We start from the raw sequence: 18,543 nt of genomic DNA, 5'->3' as shown, positions 1-18,543 counted from the left end.
ATCACGAGCAAGTGAAGCTGTCCTTCACCTTCAATAATCTGTTTCGGCTGCGTCACACTGTTGTCTTCAGAGATAACCTAGCGACTCTCTGGAAATGCCAGTAGCCCACTTGGCCGCCAATCATGTCAGATTAAGTCGCAAACATATATATCCACAGTGCCAACTGTGTGTATATGTGAATCATGAAACAGACGGATCAAGCTAGCGAGTGTGAGACGGAGAATAAATAGTTTCTACTTTCTAGTAGTTAAGTAAGTTGACATCACTATCGTTATTTCCATGACATGAGTGTGTGCTTATTATAGTTTGCTTCATCACCCTGTATTATGCCTTACATGAACAGCTTCGTATCCACAAACCAAGAAGGCAGATGTGAGTTGGGCACCGTCTCATGGCCACACACACACACACATGATGGCTTAAGCTTTGGTTTCATTTTCCCAGGCATGGCGGGGAGAGTAACAAGACCTCAGATCACCCCCATCCATTCAAAGGGGATGATGTAACCTTGGGGCCTTATGCCCCTCATCTCATTGGTTCTCCCCAGAACCGAGCCCCTGTGCTCACTGTCATCACAGCAGAGATTGCAGGGTGAGGGGTACATGCCCTGGCCCTCACTCCAATTCCAGTCATAATGCTGTTGTTTCCTTGTATGCCACTCCCAAAAGATTCCCTCCTTGTTAACTAGAACTGTCACTGTGGCCATCTTTCTATCACATGGTCATCTCTTGAGATGATGGACTCTCTTAACTAGAGTGCCGACCAAGGATGATGCTTCATTGACTAAATCAGATGCCAGTCCACCAAAAAGATATGCTTTGTTGAGTTTGCAAGTGTAAGATGTGCTGCTGCTCTTGACAAGATGTTCATGCCAAAGTTTGATCCTCACTAACCCAACTTTGATTGGGATAACGACACAAAGTTTTGGGTTGATCTCATTACAACATAACCAATAACCAGCCATATGAAATCACATAATCAGACCTCGTGTACTGTCATGTATATATATAGGCTATGATACTACTGATGATGGATAGATTTCCAAGCCCCAATCCTTCTCCAGTTCATTAAAGTTTGATTACTTTATTAAAATTTTTGCTAGGGACTCTCTTCTTCAAGTGTCATGGCCTACAAGGAATTTTGGCATTTTCCAAGAGATCTTTACCCCCAATCATGATGGACTAGTTTCTTAGGCTCCTCTCCTTGGAAACCTAGGTCTACAAAATATAAGCTCAGCCTTAGCACTCATGATCATCGTAAATATTGAAATCATAGAGGAGATTACACACGCCAAGAAGCCTAACACTACTACCATTCTTTATTGAAGCAAAGGAAGAGAAGAGAATGGTACAGAGCTGCTCAACAGAATCCCTAGATCTATCTCTAGCCGAATGGCCTCTGAGATCGTAGTATATAAAACTGTACCAAAGAAATCTATCTAGATTTGGTAGGAGAGTGTTTTTTTTTTAAAAAAATAGGTTGGTTTAGCCCAACCACAAGCCTCACCATGTTGATCATTGTTAAAACACAAAAATTGTATATGTCTGTAAGATCCGTCACAGAATATGAAAAAGGATCTCCATGGGCAATTGGATAAAGTAATTGAACAAATGGTGGCATGATGGGATGTGAGAGTGGGGTGAAAGGGGTGGAGGAAGATACAAGGAATGCAGGCAAAGAGAGAGAACTGGGTGGCTGATCAAAGGACATGGGAGCCGTGCACTGGCCTGAGTGTTTGTGCCCTCCACAATCACAGAACCAGCGCATGGGAACTAGTGAAGAGCACGTACCTCATTATTCTGAGGCCCTGATATCCCTCCCCTTGATATGGATCAGATGGCTATGAGTGTGCTAGGGTTAAAGCTGGCCTAACCAAATGGTACGCGTCACCCGCCTGCATGGATGGATGGATGCATGTGGGAGTGGGTGGTGTCAATGAAAAGCTATACAGCGGAACAAAGCCATCCATGCATGTAGTATACATACATGCTTTATGAGACCTTCCATGTGTGAGGAGCATGTAAAGGAGAGACGAGTGTGCGAAAAAAAGAAAGATTGGATCTCACATGGAAAAGCAAGGGAGATGGCCTTCCTTTTGTTCCTTCAGCTTTTTAGCTTTGTCTGAACGTAAGTTTTAGGAGATGGAGATCTGAAGAGAAGGGATAAATCTAATGCTAAAGGCTTCCACCCCACATGACCGCCAACCTCAACGCACAAGAGACCCAAGCAAAGAATGTTCATTGTGCTATAAATGTGCGATAGAAACATAAAGGAACAGCATGTTGCGTTTGTAGAGAATGCGTCGCTATTAGAGGAGCTGGCCGTGTCCCCATAATGTACAGTGTGTGTGCTCAGATGAATTATTAAGCAGGCAAATCAACAGTCTATATGATATAAATATGGATCCGATGGCCTCTGTAGTGGCATTGATTTCTCTGCAAAATCCTAACAGCTGTCTTGCAATGTAGTCATTTCTATTTTAATAGTTGCTTCATAATTATACTCCACCATTGGAATTTCCCAAAATTATCTTTGTAGGATCGATCGATATGGTCCCCTCCACAAGAAGCAGGTCCAGTCTGTAATAATTACATCCTATAATTTGTGTCGCTAACAGCCTCTTTTAGGATTTTAAGTTGGGTCTTATGTGCTCCGGATTCTATCGTCAACAAATACAAGCCGTCTCACATAATTGTATTTATAAAAGAAGGATAAACGTTGCGATATGGACCTGCCAAACTCTGGCCGAGGAGGTTGAAGGTGCCGCGAGTCACGTGTAGGGGGTACGCGTACGGCGGTCATCGGCCCAGAGGAGATGACCCTATTCATCATGATCATCGAGACATTCCACGGCCGACTCCCCCCACTTTTGCTGCTACCGAAAGGCTACATGGTCGTCGCATCCACGCCCTGCGTGTTCCCTCGGCTTTTCTACCGCCGGAGGAGTCACGTGACTCGCGTCACACGGCATGCCGTAGCCTTCGCGTAGTTACTCAAATTGGGAGTACGTTAGAGTGTACTGATCCATGGTCCTCTGAGAGCTACAGATTTGAGGCAGCCCTACGCACTTCTCATTTCATCCCAGCCAAACTATTATTTTCCTAATTCTAGGCCATCGTGAAGAGTGGATACACGAGAACAGACGACAAAATGCTGTCCCCATACGTTTGGTGATGATAACATTGTACAGACTCGAGGCGCGGGTGACGCCGACGAAAGGTTCCGTGTGCTCACTGTCACGGAGTGAAAAAGGTTAAAAGTGGTGCGGTCACCGGGAGGTACGTGACGCGCGTTAATGCGAACACCTTAGCCTAACACAGATGCTGGCCGGCTACATTCAAGTAGCGAAGAAAGAGGAGATGGCTCCACTTCATCCTTCAAGTGTTTCTTCAATCGAGTGAGGCTAAAATGAATCACGCACTCACTGGCGCAAAGTTCAAAAAGTTTTGGATGATAATGGAGATAAAACGAATCCTAAAGCCAACATCAAGATCAGGTGTTGCTTGCCATGTGACATCCTAGAAATGGAAGCACCGCTCTGGCGAAACATTTGCACGCCCATAGCTGATTACTTTCACGACACCTATATGAAAATTATATTATCATTATATTGTTATTAATGTGATAGAAGTGGCTGTCACCGGAGCATACGGTAAAATAATTTTTACCGAGCGCCTCGTAGAGATAGAGACGACTGGCGTAAGAAAGAGCTGGGGAGGGTCTCGTCTCGTCGTCAAGCGGTCAAACTCGCCTGCAGCTCGAAAGGCGTAAAGGGGCGCCCCTAAAGCTCCCTCTCGCTCTGATGCCTGACTCTGCCCGCGCAAAATCCTATACTGCCCCATCGCGCCCAAGAACGGGGATGCGTTGGGCATTATAGGGAATCACTAGGGGCAGTAACGTCATTTAGTTGTCGAGCTCTGGTCTCTAAAAGCACTTCAGCGGGAGTTGCGATGAATAAAGGCTGCGCACAAGCGTTGCATGTGTGTGTGCGCGAAAAGGGTGCAGCTGAGTTTGGGAGCAGAGGAGTTGGAGGTAGGAAGAGTGGCCGAGATCTGACCTGAGAAGGTCGCCGGAGAAAGCGGAGGAAGATGACGCCCGGCGTCGGCAATGGGGTAGCCCAGGAGCAGCGCCTCGAGCGGCAGATCGACAGGCAGATGGGGTGCATGGCTGGGTTCCTCCAGATATTCGACCGCCACCACGTCCTCCCCGGAAGGCGCCACTACTCCACCCGCCGCCTCGCCACCTGCTCGGTGAGAATGTTGGAGTTAAAACATGTGATTCATGTTTTTTTGGCTGCCTTTCTGATGGTCGGATGGCTTGTATCAGACTGCCGGATCGACGTCGCCGTCCGAGAGATCGGAGGCTTCGTCCTCGTCGTTCTTGAAGGAGAGCCACCCGCCACCGTCGTCGCCAGAGGCCTGCTCGGAGAACCGCGCCGCGGCGGAGACGCCGGGGCAGCGGACGCTTCCGCTGCCATTCCCGGTCTTCGAGGCCAAGGACGGGGCGAGGACCACCTGGAGGCTCCGCGAAGGTCCAAGGCTCTCTCTCGACAGCCGCGCGGTGGTCGACGCAAAGGGCAAGCTCCGCCCCCGGGAGATCCGGACGGCTGTTCCGGTCCCCTCCGGGGACCAGTCTGACGCTTCTGAAGCGGCGGACGAGCAGCGTCGTTCCCCAAGTGTCGTCGTGCGGCTAATGGGGCTCGACGCCCTGCCCAGCGTCGGCGGCGTCTGTAGAACAGAGTTGGACCTGGCTGAACTCCGGCGATCTGCCTCCGAGTCCCGGGTTCGGAGAGACCCGTCGTACTACGGGTTCATGGACGCGGGCTCATTCCACAAGAGGCCGCCATTGCCATGCGAGGCCGCCCCGATCTCCACCAAGGAGTTCTTTAAGACGGTGAATCTGGCCCAGTTCAGGCTCAATGAGACAAAGAAGCTCGAGCCGACGCCAAGAACGAACTCTCTCCCGCTGCTCCACCGGAAAAGCTTCTTCGATGCGGAGGACTTCTTCCCGGAGCCTAAGCAGTCAGGAACTCTCTATATCGAGATCGAGAAGCGGCTAAGGATGCGAGGAATCGACGAACCGGCGAGGGATTTGGACACTCTGAAACAAATCCTGGAGGCGCTCCATTTGAGGGGGCTTCTCCATTCCAAACCCCGTGATAGCAGAGCCACCGGCCATCGAACTCTCATCTACGATTACCAGAGCCAGATCCCCAGCGACGCCCCGATCGTCATCATGAAGCCGGCTTCGAAGCCCCCGCAGCGTCCGTGGAGCGAGCCGCTGCCGCCCAGACCCGGCTCCTGTCGCCAGAGTGCTCCGCCAGTCCGCCGCGAGCGGGGGTCGGTCGATCGGAGCATCAAGGGAGGAAACGAGCGGAGGAATCGAGCGCTTAGGTCGCCCGAGAGCCCGAGCTCGCCGGTGCAGAGGAGACATTTAAATGCGGTGGCCCAGAAGAGCGCGCAGCCCCAGCGGAGAATGTCGACCGTCAGTTCTCCAAGGTCAAGTCCAAAGAGGACGGGACCGGATCCGCTGGCCGCCCGATCGCCGAGGAGCCGGAGGCCAACGGCGGATGCGTCACCTAGGGAGAGGGTTTGCCCGCCGGCAGAGGACGACGCCACAACTATCATTTCTGGGAGTAGCATCTGTGCCTCCCCTCAATTAGACTTCGAGGTAGTATAACAACATCGACTAGTACTGCTGCTTGTTTCTCCTCATAAATACAAGTCTTTTGGCATTGTTCTTTTTGGACATGATTTGTTAATTGGAGGACGGGCGATGCATTTGCAGAGATCGGGGCGAAGGTTATTGGAGCGGTGCGACAAGCTACTACATAGCATTGCGGCGTTCACGGGGGCGGAGCAGGACACCGCGACGGACCAGCAGCCGAGCCCCGTGTCGGTGCTCGACTCGTTGTCCTACCTCGGCGAGGAGGTCTCACCCTCGCCTTCGCCCCTCGCCAAGCGCTCCATCGACTTCAAAGGTAGTGTAACGAAACCAACTCCCCGCCCTTCTCTCCGCCCAGCTGTGGCCAACCTGGCAAGACCACCTGTCTATTTCGCTTTCTTTAATAGACTGCGGCTTTTCCTGCTTTAGATTTAATCAGGACGGACCCTTTTTGCTTGATATTTGCGGAACTTGATGCAATCTGGTCCGCAGATCAAGCGGCGGACGACTGGGAAGAGGAGCATTGGTCTTCCGCGGCGTCGACGAATCATGGGTGCGGAGTCGATGGGCCCGACATGGCGGACGAGGATTACGCTTACGTATGCGACGTCCTCCGCGCGTCCGACCGTTACGGCGACGCCTCCGACGCCGTGTACGCGATCCTAGAGAAGCGCCGATGCCGCCGCCAGGCCCCCGACAAGTCCAAGACCGCTTGCCTCCACCACCGCCTCGTCTTCGACACCGTGGCCGAGATCCTGGAACGCAAGCGCCACGTGTCGCCCTGGGACGCCTTCTCGCGCGCCGGGGGAGAGGAGGAAGCGCTGCCGAAGGTGTGGGCGGAGTTCCGACGCGTCCGGGTGCAGGAGGCCGCGGATGACCACGAGGGGGCCGCGTGCGGGGCCGTGCGGAAGGACATCGCCGCGGGGCGCGCCGACGGGTGGGCCCAGCCCGCCGCCGAGATGTCCGACGCCGTCCTCCACATCGAGCGGCTGATCTTCAAGGACCTCGTTGCCGAGACCATCCGCGACCTCGCCGACGCCGGCTGCGCGGCAGAGCGCCGTCCCCTTCTCCCCCGCCGCAAGCTCGTCTTCTGAAAGGGAAACGGAGGCAACATGTTCGTGGCGATGGAGAACAGGCGGTAAGGCTTGCGTGCTGTTAGTTCGAACGGTAGTTGTGATGTAACGGTAGTTCGAACGGTGGTGGGAGGCCTCGAAAGGGAGAGGTGGCAGCACATGTTGTTGCCCCTGTTGCGGGTGCAAAGCTGTACAAGTCCGCAGATGCGGTGGGGCTACCACCGTGACGTCCTCCGCTCTGCCATCAAAGAGCGATGTCGCTGCTGCTCTTCCCGAGTTCGTTTGGACCCCGCCCCAACTTTAATGAGAATAATTACCACAAACACGTCGTGTGCACCATTAGAACGTCCCTTCACCTGCTTTCAACCGGTACCATCTTGACATGCACATGGTTTGTTATGATTCCATAATAGTGGAGGAGCAACGGAGCGAGAACTCCGGTACTCGATCCCCGATAAGTAGTGACGTTCCGGTTTGATCGATGTAATTGGAGAATAGGGCCCAACCCCGCACAAGCAAATCAAAGCTTTTTCGCTCTGACGAGCGGCTAACTCATTTGGATTTATTGGAATGATATATCTTTTGATTTGGTGAAGAACGAGGTTGGAGGAAATTTCATAAATGTTGATTCTGCTACAGTAATTTGATAATATCAGTAGTTTAAATTATTTTTAAATCAAGATAGGAAAGCTCACAACTAAGTGTGCTAAAGAGTGAAATTGATATTAACTAGTCCAGCAAATGTCCTAAAAAATAATAACTTGATCTAAACAAATTTAATGTAAATAAATAAATTAATAATTAAGTTCACTTCTTATTTGTTTCCTAAATTATTTGAAACAATTTTATAAGTCGGGCCCTTAATCCTTTCCATAATATATTCTGCAGCGCAGTTAATATAATCAATCACGATTAAGCAAATGGTAAGTATCACATCCCCCGAGAATGGTACGTGGTTTTGTGAGGGCTGCGCAGGAAGTAGCCGACCAACGGCGTAGGAACCTCCACGTGGCAACTTCGCACCGCTCTCGGATAACGAAGCCCAAAGCCCAACTCGCTCGCTCCAACTCACGAGTGGGTAAGCTGAGAGAGCCAACAGAAAGCGAACGACGCATCGCTCCCTCCCTTCGATCCCAAGCAAAGCATGAACTTTTCCGTTGGCATTAAAGAAAGTAGTTACGGATTATAACGAACCCCAGAAACTTAAGATCGAATATTTTTCCCTCTATAAGAAGACCATTCTGTGGCATTCCCCAACTCCTCCCCCAATTCTTCACGATGTCGGTGCAACTTAGCGCCTGCTCCTGCGCCCGCGCCAACCTCCGCAGCGGTCTCCTCCCTGCTGCGCCCTGGCGCGGCGGGCGGAGACCGCGGTGCGCCGCAACAGCCGCCGGCCCCGACGGCAGCTCCTACCTGGACATGTGGAAGAAGGCCATGGAGCGCGAGCGCCGGGTCCTGGCGTCACGTCGGATCGCCGCCGAGGGGGGCGAAGGCGGGAGCGTGGAGCCGTCGCTAGAGGCGAAGACGGAGCACTTCAACAAGCTCCTCCAGGTTCCCACGGAGGAGCGGGACCGGATCCAGCGGCTCCAGGTCATCGACCGGGCCGCCGCGGCCATCGCTGCCGCCCGCGCCCTCCTCGACAAGTCCCGTCCACCCGCCGCCTCGGAGCCCCCCGACGCGTCTCCGACTCAACAAGGTGCGTAACCCCGCCGCCCTTTCTGCTTCGACTGGGTTGCACCATTAAAGATTCGTTCCTTGCACTTTCTTGGGATTAATCGATAAACAATCAAGAATTAGTTCCTCATCTCAGTATTTGCACATCTTTTTTCCTGTAATAACGAATGATGTCTCTCTTCATCACTGAAAATTTAGTCTGCATGTTTCCTAATTCAGCAAGATTGCATTCTTGCAACTCTATTCTTTCAAGTCTCGGGAATATTTCTTGTAGGAAGGCATAAGTCACATGTAGGAGCACTTCCAACTCTTCATAAGCAATGTTTTACATTGACAACACAACACTGTGGTTTACAATACATCATTTTGTCCTTCACATCTTCTTCATTTCTCCAGTAGCATATGCACACTTGACATATAGGTATCACTTCTGCAGGTTAATGAATCAATATCCCTAGTATATGATATGTGAGTAGTCCAATTGAGTTGGAATTTTGGACCTGATAACTTGATAGACATCTCGTCATGTTGCCCAAAATGCTTAACTAGCCCTAAATACCATTACAACTATCCTCCAACACCCCCACTTGTAGCTTGGGGCTGGATTGGAGAGTCACAGTTGCTGTTCATTACATGCATTCTATCACCAACATTTGAATATGGATTTTCCCTGATACGATAATGATAGCTTGATGTAGATTGTTTCTCTTCTTGTCTACTACGTGTAACAAATGATGACAACGTTCATTTTCCGCCACTTGAGCCATATCTAATGTAAAGCAGAAACTTGGACTGGTGATTGCTTTTACTAGAATTCTTCCTTTGAATCAGGATTGCAGCAAGAACATTCAGAGTTCTATCAATCAGGAAATGCACAAAATGGATCTCCTGGCCCGGATTTTTGGTCATGGTCACCTCCTTCGGACAGCCAGAGAGAACCAATCGGCGATGGCACTGGCCTCAAGTCTGCACGGAAACTAAACTCACAGCCACATCCATCCCATTCCGTGATCGAAAAGGAGAAGTCTACAGAGTTTCTAAAAATCCCTCTAGAGAGCACATTATCTGAAGTCAAACACAATCCTCCTCTTCCTCCACTTCAGTCCCTCGTAGAGGTTGATAAAGTGGAAACATGCACCACAGAGGAGCTGTCTTCTGCAGCAGAGGAGAAAAAGGTCGATGAGCTATTCTCAAGAAATGCAGCTGAGGCCGCCGAAGCTCTCGGCAAGAGCAATGAAGAATCAGATCATGGTGTTAATCCGGATGGTTCAAAGTGGTGGAGAGAGACAGGAATAGAACAAAGACCTGATGGGGTGACTTGCAGGTGGACATTGACTCGGGGTGTGAGCGCAGACAGAACTGTCGAGTGGGAAGACAAATTTTGGGAGGCTGCTGATGAGTATGAATACAAGGAGCTCGGTTCGGAGAAGTCTGGACGTGATGCGTTTGGAAACGTTTGGCGTGAATTTTGGAAGGAATCGATGTGGGAGGTGAGAATATATCTACCCTTTTTTCCTGGTTTATTTTGGTAGTTTAGAAGAAGAAAGACATGGATTGCCCTCATGATCGCAATTGAGCATATTCATCGAGCATGGGTTAGGATTTCTGAAGTGGTGAAACGTGTCTTTTGGCTTTCAGGACACGAGGATTGGGCTAATCCATATGGAAAAGACGGCGGACAAATGGGGGAAGAACGTCGAGGGCGAGGAGTGGCAAGAGAAGTGGTGGGAACACTATGATGCTTCCGGGCAAGCTGAAAAATGGGCCCATAAGTGGTGCTGCATCGACCCCAGGACACCATTGCAAGCTGGCCATGCTCACGTTTGGCACGAGAGGTATTTGATTCGCCTCGTTTGATGTCGTAAGAGAACCTCGTGATTGCACCATGATGATCCGATGTTGTTTTCTGCAGATGGGGGGAGAAGTACGACGGTAGAGGTGGCAGCATGAAGTACACGGACAAGTGGGCGGAGCGGTGGGAAGGCGATGGGTGGTCGAAATGGGGGGACAAGTGGGACGAGCACTTCCACCGGAACGGCCACGGGGTGAAGCAGGGGGAGACGTGGTGGGAAGGGCGGCACGGGGGGGAGCGGTGGAACCGCACCTGGGGGGAGCAGCACAACGGCACCGGGTGGGTTCACAAGTACGGCAAGAGCAGCAGCGGCGAGCACTGGGACACGCATGTGCAGCAAGAGACATGGCGCGAGACGCACCCGCACTACGGCTTCGACCACTGCTTCGAAAACTCCCTGCAGCTGCGCGCGGTTCGCAGACCGCTCGACGACGCACCGTAAACGACAGACCAAATCGTTCCTTTCTCTTCTTCTTCGTCATACAATCATACATATCCAGAGTGATAACCATGATCGGTGTCTCGTGTGTTTGTTTGTCTGTTGTCATCAGCAAGCAGTCATAGGGAAGAGACTGGTTACACATTTTTTTGGTCGAGACGGATGATATACAACTGCAGTTTGATCGATGGTTGATATTGCTATGACTTGAATCGAGCGAGCTTTTCCAGGTTCCTCCTGCGGTAAGATCACTGTAGCAGAATCAGCATTTATAGCTCTTGTTAAGAACTCGAGTCGATTCTCGTAATTTCACATGCAGAATATATACCTCGTGACATTTTAGCTCGTCACGGTCTCGATCAGTTCCCATAAACTTCATGCAACAAAACGACACGATTGTTGCAATGGATATCGGTGTTTGTACACATTTTATTGCAGCCATTGCTTCACACAGCACACGTAAGTTAGTGAATGCAGAGTCTGTACATACATGCTGTGGTAACAGTTCACAGCTTCATCGAGTTCTTCATCGTCACGCTTGCACACACACAAGGAGTTATTGCATACAAAGTACGTACACACATTGCAAGTAGTACAGGGTTTCTTCATCCATTTCTTTATCATACACGGAGAGCCAATATGCTGCTTGATGAGCAACCTTTCTCGGTTCAAGCCGGAACAGCTTCGCGGAATTTGTTGGCTCCCTGTGGAGCCACGCTATCATAATACTCGACCAATACGTCCCATCCACCCGGGCACATAAAGCCATCTGGTGGATTCTCTCTGTTCTTTGCGAGAGTCCGCATCTACAAGAAGAATTTAGCGTATTAACAATGCTACCTCAAAAGCAGTTCTATATGGTGTTGATTAGCATGTTCCCCAGCAAAACAGAATTTACCTTTGTACCGGAGATGAAAAGAAAATCCTGATGTCTGGATGGATCAAAGAAAGCCATTTTCTTCTGCTTCTTGTCATAGGCAGCTACCTAAACTTGTATCAAGAAACAAATGCTTAGAACCCACATCGATCCCCAATATACTTGAAGCATTAAATCTGTTGTGTTGCATTAATCAGCAGTAAAGGATGCATTGTTAAAAGGAACAAGTGAAGGAATTGGTGAAGATAGGTAGGTAATTCCATAGATTTCAGAATATAACAATAGGGCCACTTGTAGTTTATCAAACAATGACATCAATGCAGAAAGCCTATGAAACAGTTAAAGTTTCTACTAGGTTTCCCAAATCATAGATCACCTAATGATCTATATCATACCGAACTCCTACAACGAAATAAACTAACGGGTCATGCTGAGGCCTAGCATGTGATACATAAACAACACAATGTCGGTATTAACAGGTACCATATAATGTACAAGTGAAAAAATGGGATAAACATGGTTGTAAAAGCTTATAAATGTAGTGTCAAGAATAGCTTGTAACAGGATTAAGCTTCCACCAAGTTTTCCAACTATGAAAACGTTTTCCTTTATTTCAGCTTAACCTCTGATCCATATGGATCAAGCAAGGGTTTTACATTTGGAATTGTATTTTGTCTCCGTTATCCTTAAATCTAGTGTAGGCGGTAAAGCTATGTATCTAATTCAGGAGAAGAAAAAAAAAAGCTTAATCTCGAAAAGACCATACAGCTACTTAAGCAAATCATCAAACTGAAATTTCTCAAGCGTTTGAAATACCTTGAACGGTAGGATGTTAAGCCTTTCGAGACCTGGAGCCATGCTGAGCACCTTCTTCCCATGGTCAGCATCATAAAGGTCCCTTTTCTCTATTGGGTGACTCATACCTGCTGGGTCCCTGCCCACAATGTAGAAATTTGCACCAGCATTTATGCGTGATTTTGCATGCCATTGAACTTCAGTTGGGCCAGCATAGTGCATGGGGGAAGGGAAAATCGCAACAACGGTAGTCTCCGGGTTAAGAACACCATCCTCGAGAACCTATGAATACCAAAGTTGCAAAGGGGTAAGCATATATATATATCTACAAAGGCATGATTTAAATTTCAGATAACGTGTGTGTGGGGATAGAGATGCATAACCTAGTATCTAGAAGGATATATGCCAAGACTGCTACAGGGTACAAACATTTGAGTATGGAATTCTACAGGAAGATAAATGAAAAAGAAAAAGACCCTGGATGATGTGCATATTATCATAAGGAAAAATATATGGTAGTTGTATTAGTAATAACCTTCTCATGTTGCTTCATTCTCCAATGAAGGGGTACATCATCCGCTTTCGTATAGCCTCCCAAGGGATGAAGCAAAAGAATTGGGTTTTTGTAGCCCATTTCAAGAAGGCATCTACGAGTGTCTGTCATAAGCAAGGCATGGCCATTATGTACGGGATTGCGCAGCTGGAAGGCAAATACTGCATCTGCATTGCGCCTAGAAAATTCTTCACGGAGTTCAGCTGGCGATAGGCGGTATTTATCAAGACCATCATTGTACTTAATTCGTTCTATAACCTCTAAGTCTCCACCAATTAGCCAGTTTCCAGCGTTTGTTATTGCTTCCTCGATATATGGCAGCCCAGGAGCTGTTGTTCCCCATGTTCTTGCAATGCGTTCTTCTTTGTTATGCTTGTAGATCTCAATGCTTCAAAACACAATCAACAAGGTTCCTAAAAATCTAAAATAATGTTGGAATATGCATAAATTAATGGGCTTTGATAAACAAGATTGACAGAACAGCCTTGTCAAATGCAGCCTATTACAAAAACCAGTGAATTGTCGATCAATATTAAGTCGCTGGTGACTAGTGTTTGACAAAGGTAATAGGGTAGCATTAGGCACCTTATTTGATATCGAAAGATAAGTATTAGAGTGTGCCAAAACCGCATATTAGTTTTATTTGAAGATTGATTGAAAATGTAAAAGAAGAGAAACAATGAGGCAAAGAACAAGTAATAGAGGCAGGAAACAGCATAATTTTTATGAACGTAACTAATGAAAAAAACAGGCTACTTTTTGTCAATTTCAAACTCTTATGACACTAAGTAGTCATCATGAAACAGCATCTACAGAATGCATAACTAGATGAGTCGGACTTGGTGTTGCAAGCATGATGAAAAAGGTGCAAATTTGGTATACCCTCAAAAATAGAAAAAAAAAATTCTCAAGCTGCATTATTTGGCCTTCAGCCTCAAAGAATCATTTTGTTATATAGAAAGAAAAGGTTACAATTGCAAGAAACAGCACTATTATAGTTTCACAATGAATAGAAATATTATACAAGTTTCATTCCATGAGTCATTCATAGTTAATCATAGTTTAAAAAATTTATGTATGTCGCTGGCTGGCTTGTAAGTGTCCCATAATACCCATTGTATGAGTGAATCCCTAGTGTCGACAGGTTCCCGACGTCATTAGATATTCTCAGCGTAAAAAAGCAAACTTTAACTAATAGTAAACAATTCTGAAATCTGGACCTAGGAATCCTTACTCGACGATGCAATTGTGTTTTTGATGAGTAAGCATTTCTTTATTCGTAGTACTCTTATCAACTGGATGTATTATTAGTCAATGTGTCATTAGAACAAAGACCACCAGTGCAGATCAAAATTAAATTATTATTAACGAACCTTGGCATCAGACAATACATCTAAGCTAAATTAATAAAGCAAAACAAATCAATCTACTGCCCTCCCAGAATCAATGGATTTTGCATGAATGAAGAAGGCACAATGGCACTGTCACCATGTAAAAAGGCAAGATCAAATTTGAACAATCCATCGATTTACCAAGGTACGACAATTTAACTAATAAAGCAACAAAGCCTAGTTATTATCTACAATCACAGGTAATTATCGACTAATGTAACACGAATTTAAGTGCTGTCAACTTCTAAGACATCACAAAAGGGCAACAAAAACTTCAATGGAAGACACACCCAATAACACTGAAGAGACTGTCACCGTAATGCTTCAAAATTATAGAGGCAAAAGAAAAGAGACGACTACTGACTCCGATAAGTAATCATGCATTCCCACCACAGTTAACCATCAACTAATATCAATCAAGAAATGTCGGCCAACACAAATCACATTATTATAGTAACTGACAACTCTTTTCCTACATACAGAGGTAAAAGAAGCGAAATTTACTTACTCGCTCAAGATGGCGACCGGCTTGTCCCGGGCGTCAACAAGCGCGATCCTGCGGCGGTCGCCAATGGCCCGTTTCTGGGCGTCGTCGATCGCGAGCACTATCGGGACCGACATGTTGGCGATGGACCCGTCTCCGAGGCGAAGACAGTTGAAATGAAGTGTTTGGAGGAACTCAGCTTCCCTCATGAACCCGCAAAGCGGGCTCGCCCATCCTTCGCTGAGCACGTGCACCCACTCGAGATCGATCCTCGAGAGCTTGATCTGCGGGCACCGCGCCGCATCCCGGCGGAGCGCCTCCCTCGCCGGGCCCTCCCGCGCAACGAGGTCCACCAGCGTGCCGCCGTCGGGTTCGATCAGGCTGCAGGAGGCGGCGCGGCGGTGGGCAATGCTCCGGCCTTTGCCGATGGCGAAGGGAACGGGGACGGGCGGGGACAGCGCGAGGCGGAGGCGAGCAGGGAGCTGCGGCCTAAGAGGATTGGAGATCGAGTGGAGAGAATTTGGGGCTATGACGGCGATGAAGGCGGCCATGGAAGCCATTGCTGGAGGAAAAATGAGATCTTTCCCCCCCTTCTATCGCCCCGGCTCTTCTAATAGATTTGGATTCGGGTGCGGATTACAGCGTGTCCAACTTGGCGTATATATATAGTTTAATGCCTAAGAGTAGGAGCAACGAACCTCGACGGGCACGGCGGGCAGGTTCATTCTCGCGAAAGCGGAACTGTTAGCGGGGATGAACGTGGACGGAGGAGGTGATCGTGTTGTGAGTACTTATCTGCACTTGGGTACCTTTTTGATGTTGCTGCCTCTCTTTCTTTTCCTTGGATGGCGAAGAAGAAGAAGAGGACGAAGAAGAAGTCCAATGGTGGACCTTCTCGTGATTAAGGTAAGACAAAGCGAAGACAGAGGTTCATCGAGAGGGAAACGGAAATGCCTAGGTTTGACCAGCAGCCCATGCAAAGCTTAGATCGCAGGTGGCTCAACATATATAATTTACTTCCTATCTTAGGTGAATTGAATGAATCATTAGAAGCATACTTGACAATAATATCTTACCCATTGTCTCCGTCGATCATTCTATTTAAAGGCTTAAGTGACGACTCGAGATGGATGCTTCGGCTTTGACTGCAATTGTGGTTTGACATCGATCAGAAGTACTCAATTTTGAGTGAAACAACAGAGAAAATAAAATTAATGATAAAAAAATATTATTTTTATTTACTTTAAATTTAATTGAGTTTTACTTACCTTACTAGAAAAACACATATCTATATCATGAAACAGAGTAGTAATAATCCATTGCATATAAATACATCCAAAGTTAATAAATATATTACGAAACATAAGTGACCATATAACTTGTGAAGGTAAATTAAAAAAAAATTACTTTTTTTATATACTTTTTTATATTTTAATATTTTTCAAATAAGCCATCTATTTATGGTTTTTCATAAATAGCTTCACGTGCGAAGCAGGTGCGGGAGTCGACTCTGGATGTGGATGCCGCTTCCATGTCAGGACTGCACTATCGGCACTACCGCTCCCACCTTCTTCATGTATCCTCTAAAATACTCGTCCAAATGTCCACTGTCACTTCCGAAGGCTGCCTCGACTCAGCTTTGTGTCGCCACAGCAATGGCTTAATGCAAAAGCTCGCAGATTTGGAGTGTGATAATTAAAAGGAACTTTACCGGTGGAAGAGAAAGAAAGGGTGGTGAGGTTGAAGCCAGTTCAGGAGTAGCTGTCAATGCTTGCCACTTGAATTAATGAAAAAGAAAGGCTATTTTTTTCTTAAAAAAATTTAAATTTCAGGTTATGTGATTCACAAAAGTGACTGCTCTATCCACCATCAAAGTTTGTTTTCTTCTATTTGGCAGTGCCTCAGATCTGAGAAAGCATATGATGAATCACATCTAGCTTAATATAGAATTGAACTTGTATCTATCTGAACGTTACAACTGCTATCTAGCTAATTTTTCATGGAAAAACAGCTTGATAGGGAGAATATTATTATAGAATGACACGTGTTTTTCGTATAATAATTAGGCTGAAAGAAGGATAGTAAAGTTAGTTTTTACCTGTGTGGATATCAGACAAATAGTTATGGGTTATTTTTACTTTTGTCTCCTAAGTGAAAAAGAAATTGGATCGGATTGTTAAAGATGATTAAAAACTATCCTTGAATAATATTCCACGTAATATATCGTTCATTCAATATCATATATAAAAGCGTAATTTTAATATAGTTATAGGATCACTTTTTTATTATTAGCAATTGTACTCATATACCTCAGGTTACTAACTTGGGTATCAGATGGACCACAGAAACTTCTCTCGATCTCGATCTTCATACAAGTGACACATTGTATAACCTTCTCAAGAGCTCGATATTTTCACCTTTGAGGTATCTCGGGCAATCACCTTGAGAGCTCGATATATCCACATCGGAGGCACCTCGGATAACCCTATATATACGAGCTTTAACCATATCATGCTGACCCGGTTATTAATGATATCTTCCTATATCATTTTTGGAGTCAGAAAGAGGGCTCGATGTCGCAAGAACACTCACCCATTAATTCTCTTAATAAACATTAGAACGAAGATGTATTACCCTTGACCGATTATACTTTCAACCAAAGGGGACAACATTCACCATTTTTGCACATTGGTGCATCTACCTCAATGCAAACTTTGATATGATATTGGCACCTATTCAACAACTTGGGTCTCTTCTCCTAAGGATAACCTTAGGCCACCTCCTAGTCCCCATTGAGGTACTTTTAGACCTCACTCAATAAGTACATATGTTAACAAACATGATATAAGTCATCGCTCTACTTTTACCCTAACTGGTCTAATAGGTAATACCACTAACTTAGCCATAATCCCTAGCTCCATTGCCATTGGTACCCGTTGAGATTCCCTGACTCAATGCGGTGCCAATATCTCCAACCGTAAAATTCAATAAATTGTACCACCCTCACTTTGCTCTACTTGAATCCAAGACCTAATCAACAAACTTGATAGAGGATTCATTGCAAATCTAACTATGGTAGATGGTCTAACATTTGGAGGAGATGCAATGAGAGTTTTAACAATCAAAAGGAAGGCACTAGTCTACCCCATATCGAGTTGATCGTTATTCATCAAAAAAATCTAGGAGGAATCAATTCCAGTAAACTTCCGTCTCCTATCCTTGGAAGGGTTCAATGGTAGAATCGACTCGATGGAGTACATTACAACGTTCTATGTCTAAATATCATTATATGATATCTTAGATGCCTTAATGTGTCGCACTTTCCCGACCATGTTAAGAGATCCGACAATATGCTCGCTTAAAGTCATTTTCCATTTACTCTTTTGTTTAGGTGGTGATAGAGTTTGAAGTTCACTTCTTTGAGAACATAAGCCCTCAACCTTTAGCAACAATACTCCTTGAGCTTAAATAAGAGAGGAAGAAATACTCGTAGACTTCGTCGCTCAGTTCACAAATGAGATACGAAGTATAATAGATGCCTATCCATCACTCATAATATATATCTTAATAATGGGGCTAAGGCCCTCCCATCTTTTATTGTTATTGATAGAGAAGTTATTGATAATTGTACCTGAGGCATTAGGCTCAAACAAGCGTGAGGAGTCATGCAAGAGGCTAAAGTAGGAGCGACCATAATCAGCCTTAACCTCGAGGTCATTGGGATGGAGAAGAAATGAATGA

The 18,543-nt window shown here is 46.5% G+C and overlaps 3 protein-coding genes across 4 annotated transcripts; 2 read left to right on the top strand and 1 right to left on the bottom strand.

Moving 5' to 3' along the window:
* The first annotated feature begins 3,697 nt into the window (after window positions 1-3,697).
* Window positions 3,698-7,092, top strand: LOC135588357 (protein LONGIFOLIA 2-like). Of its 2 annotated transcripts, none has more exons than XM_065080436.1 (4): window positions 3,698-4,250; window positions 4,327-5,670; window positions 5,788-5,980; window positions 6,157-7,092. In XM_065080436.1, the coding sequence occupies exons 1-4, from the start codon at window positions 4,089-4,091 to the stop codon at window positions 6,756-6,758; spliced, it is 2,301 nt and encodes a 766-aa protein (XP_064936508.1). In that variant the 5' UTR covers window positions 3,698-4,088; the 3' UTR covers window positions 6,759-7,092. The 2 variants fall into 2 exon arrangements, with proteins under 2 accessions (XP_064936508.1, XP_064936507.1); XM_065080435.1 differs by having other exon boundaries at window positions 6,094-7,092.
* A 764-nt stretch (window positions 7,093-7,856) lies between these two features.
* On the top strand, window positions 7,857-10,890 carry LOC135588356 (protein LIKE EARLY STARVATION, chloroplastic-like). The gene is made up of 5 exons (XM_065080434.1): window positions 7,857-8,433; window positions 9,243-9,901; window positions 10,050-10,246; window positions 10,324-10,701; window positions 10,815-10,890. Exons 1-5 carry the CDS (start codon window positions 8,016-8,018, stop codon window positions 10,825-10,827), a joined length of 1,665 nt encoding a protein of 554 aa, XP_064936506.1. The 5' UTR covers window positions 7,857-8,015; the 3' UTR covers window positions 10,828-10,890.
* Window positions 10,891-11,113: 223 nt separating this feature from the next.
* On the bottom strand, window positions 11,114-15,450 carry LOC103996156 (ATP sulfurylase 1, chloroplastic). Its single transcript, XM_009417009.3, has 5 exons — window positions 14,827-15,450; window positions 12,910-13,315; window positions 12,396-12,656; window positions 11,601-11,687; window positions 11,114-11,508 (listed from the first exon to the last, which is right to left on the bottom strand). The coding sequence occupies exons 1-5, from the start codon at window positions 15,360-15,362 to the stop codon at window positions 11,371-11,373; spliced, it is 1,428 nt and encodes a 475-aa protein (XP_009415284.2). The 5' UTR covers window positions 15,363-15,450; the 3' UTR covers window positions 11,114-11,370.
* Between the last annotated feature and the right edge of the window lie 3,093 nt (window positions 15,451-18,543).

Source organism: Musa acuminata, chromosome BXJ1-8 (assembly GCF_036884655.1).
Source record: "Musa acuminata AAA Group cultivar baxijiao chromosome BXJ1-8, Cavendish_Baxijiao_AAA, whole genome shotgun sequence".
NCBI lineage: Eukaryota > Viridiplantae > Streptophyta > Magnoliopsida > Zingiberales > Musaceae > Musa > Musa acuminata.
Note: the sequence above shows the minus strand (reverse complement) of the source record. Positions and strands in the feature narration are given on the sequence as shown.

Coding starts and splice junctions, on each gene's coding strand:
- LOC135588356 (XM_065080434.1), top strand. CDS start 8,016: ATGTCGGTGCAACTTAGCGCCTGCTCCTGCGCCCGCGCCAACCTCCGC. Junction 8,434..9,242: donor CGCGTCTCCGACTCAACAAG/GTGCGTAACCCC, acceptor CCTTTGAATCAG/GATTGCAGCAAGAACATTCA. Junction 9,902..10,049: donor GGAAGGAATCGATGTGGGAG/GTGAGAATATAT, acceptor TTTGGCTTTCAG/GACACGAGGATTGGGCTAAT.
- LOC103996156 (XM_009417009.3), bottom strand. CDS start 15,362: ATGGCTTCCATGGCCGCCTTCATCGCCGTCATAGCCCCAAATTCTCTC. Junction 11,688..12,395: donor TTAACATCCTACCGTTCAAG/GTATTTCAAACG, acceptor ATACAAGTTTAG/GTAGCTGCCTATGACAAGAA. Junction 11,509..11,600: donor TTTTCATCTCCGGTACAAAG/GTAAATTCTGTT, acceptor TTCTTCTTGTAG/ATGCGGACTCTCGCAAAGAA.
- LOC135588357 (XM_065080435.1), top strand. CDS start 4,089: ATGACGCCCGGCGTCGGCAATGGGGTAGCCCAGGAGCAGCGCCTCGAG. Junction 4,251..4,326: donor GCCGCCTCGCCACCTGCTCG/GTGAGAATGTTG, acceptor GGCTTGTATCAG/ACTGCCGGATCGACGTCGCC. Junction 5,981..6,093: donor GCGCTCCATCGACTTCAAAG/GTAGTGTAACGA, acceptor TTCCTGCTTTAG/ATTTAATCAGGACGGACCCT.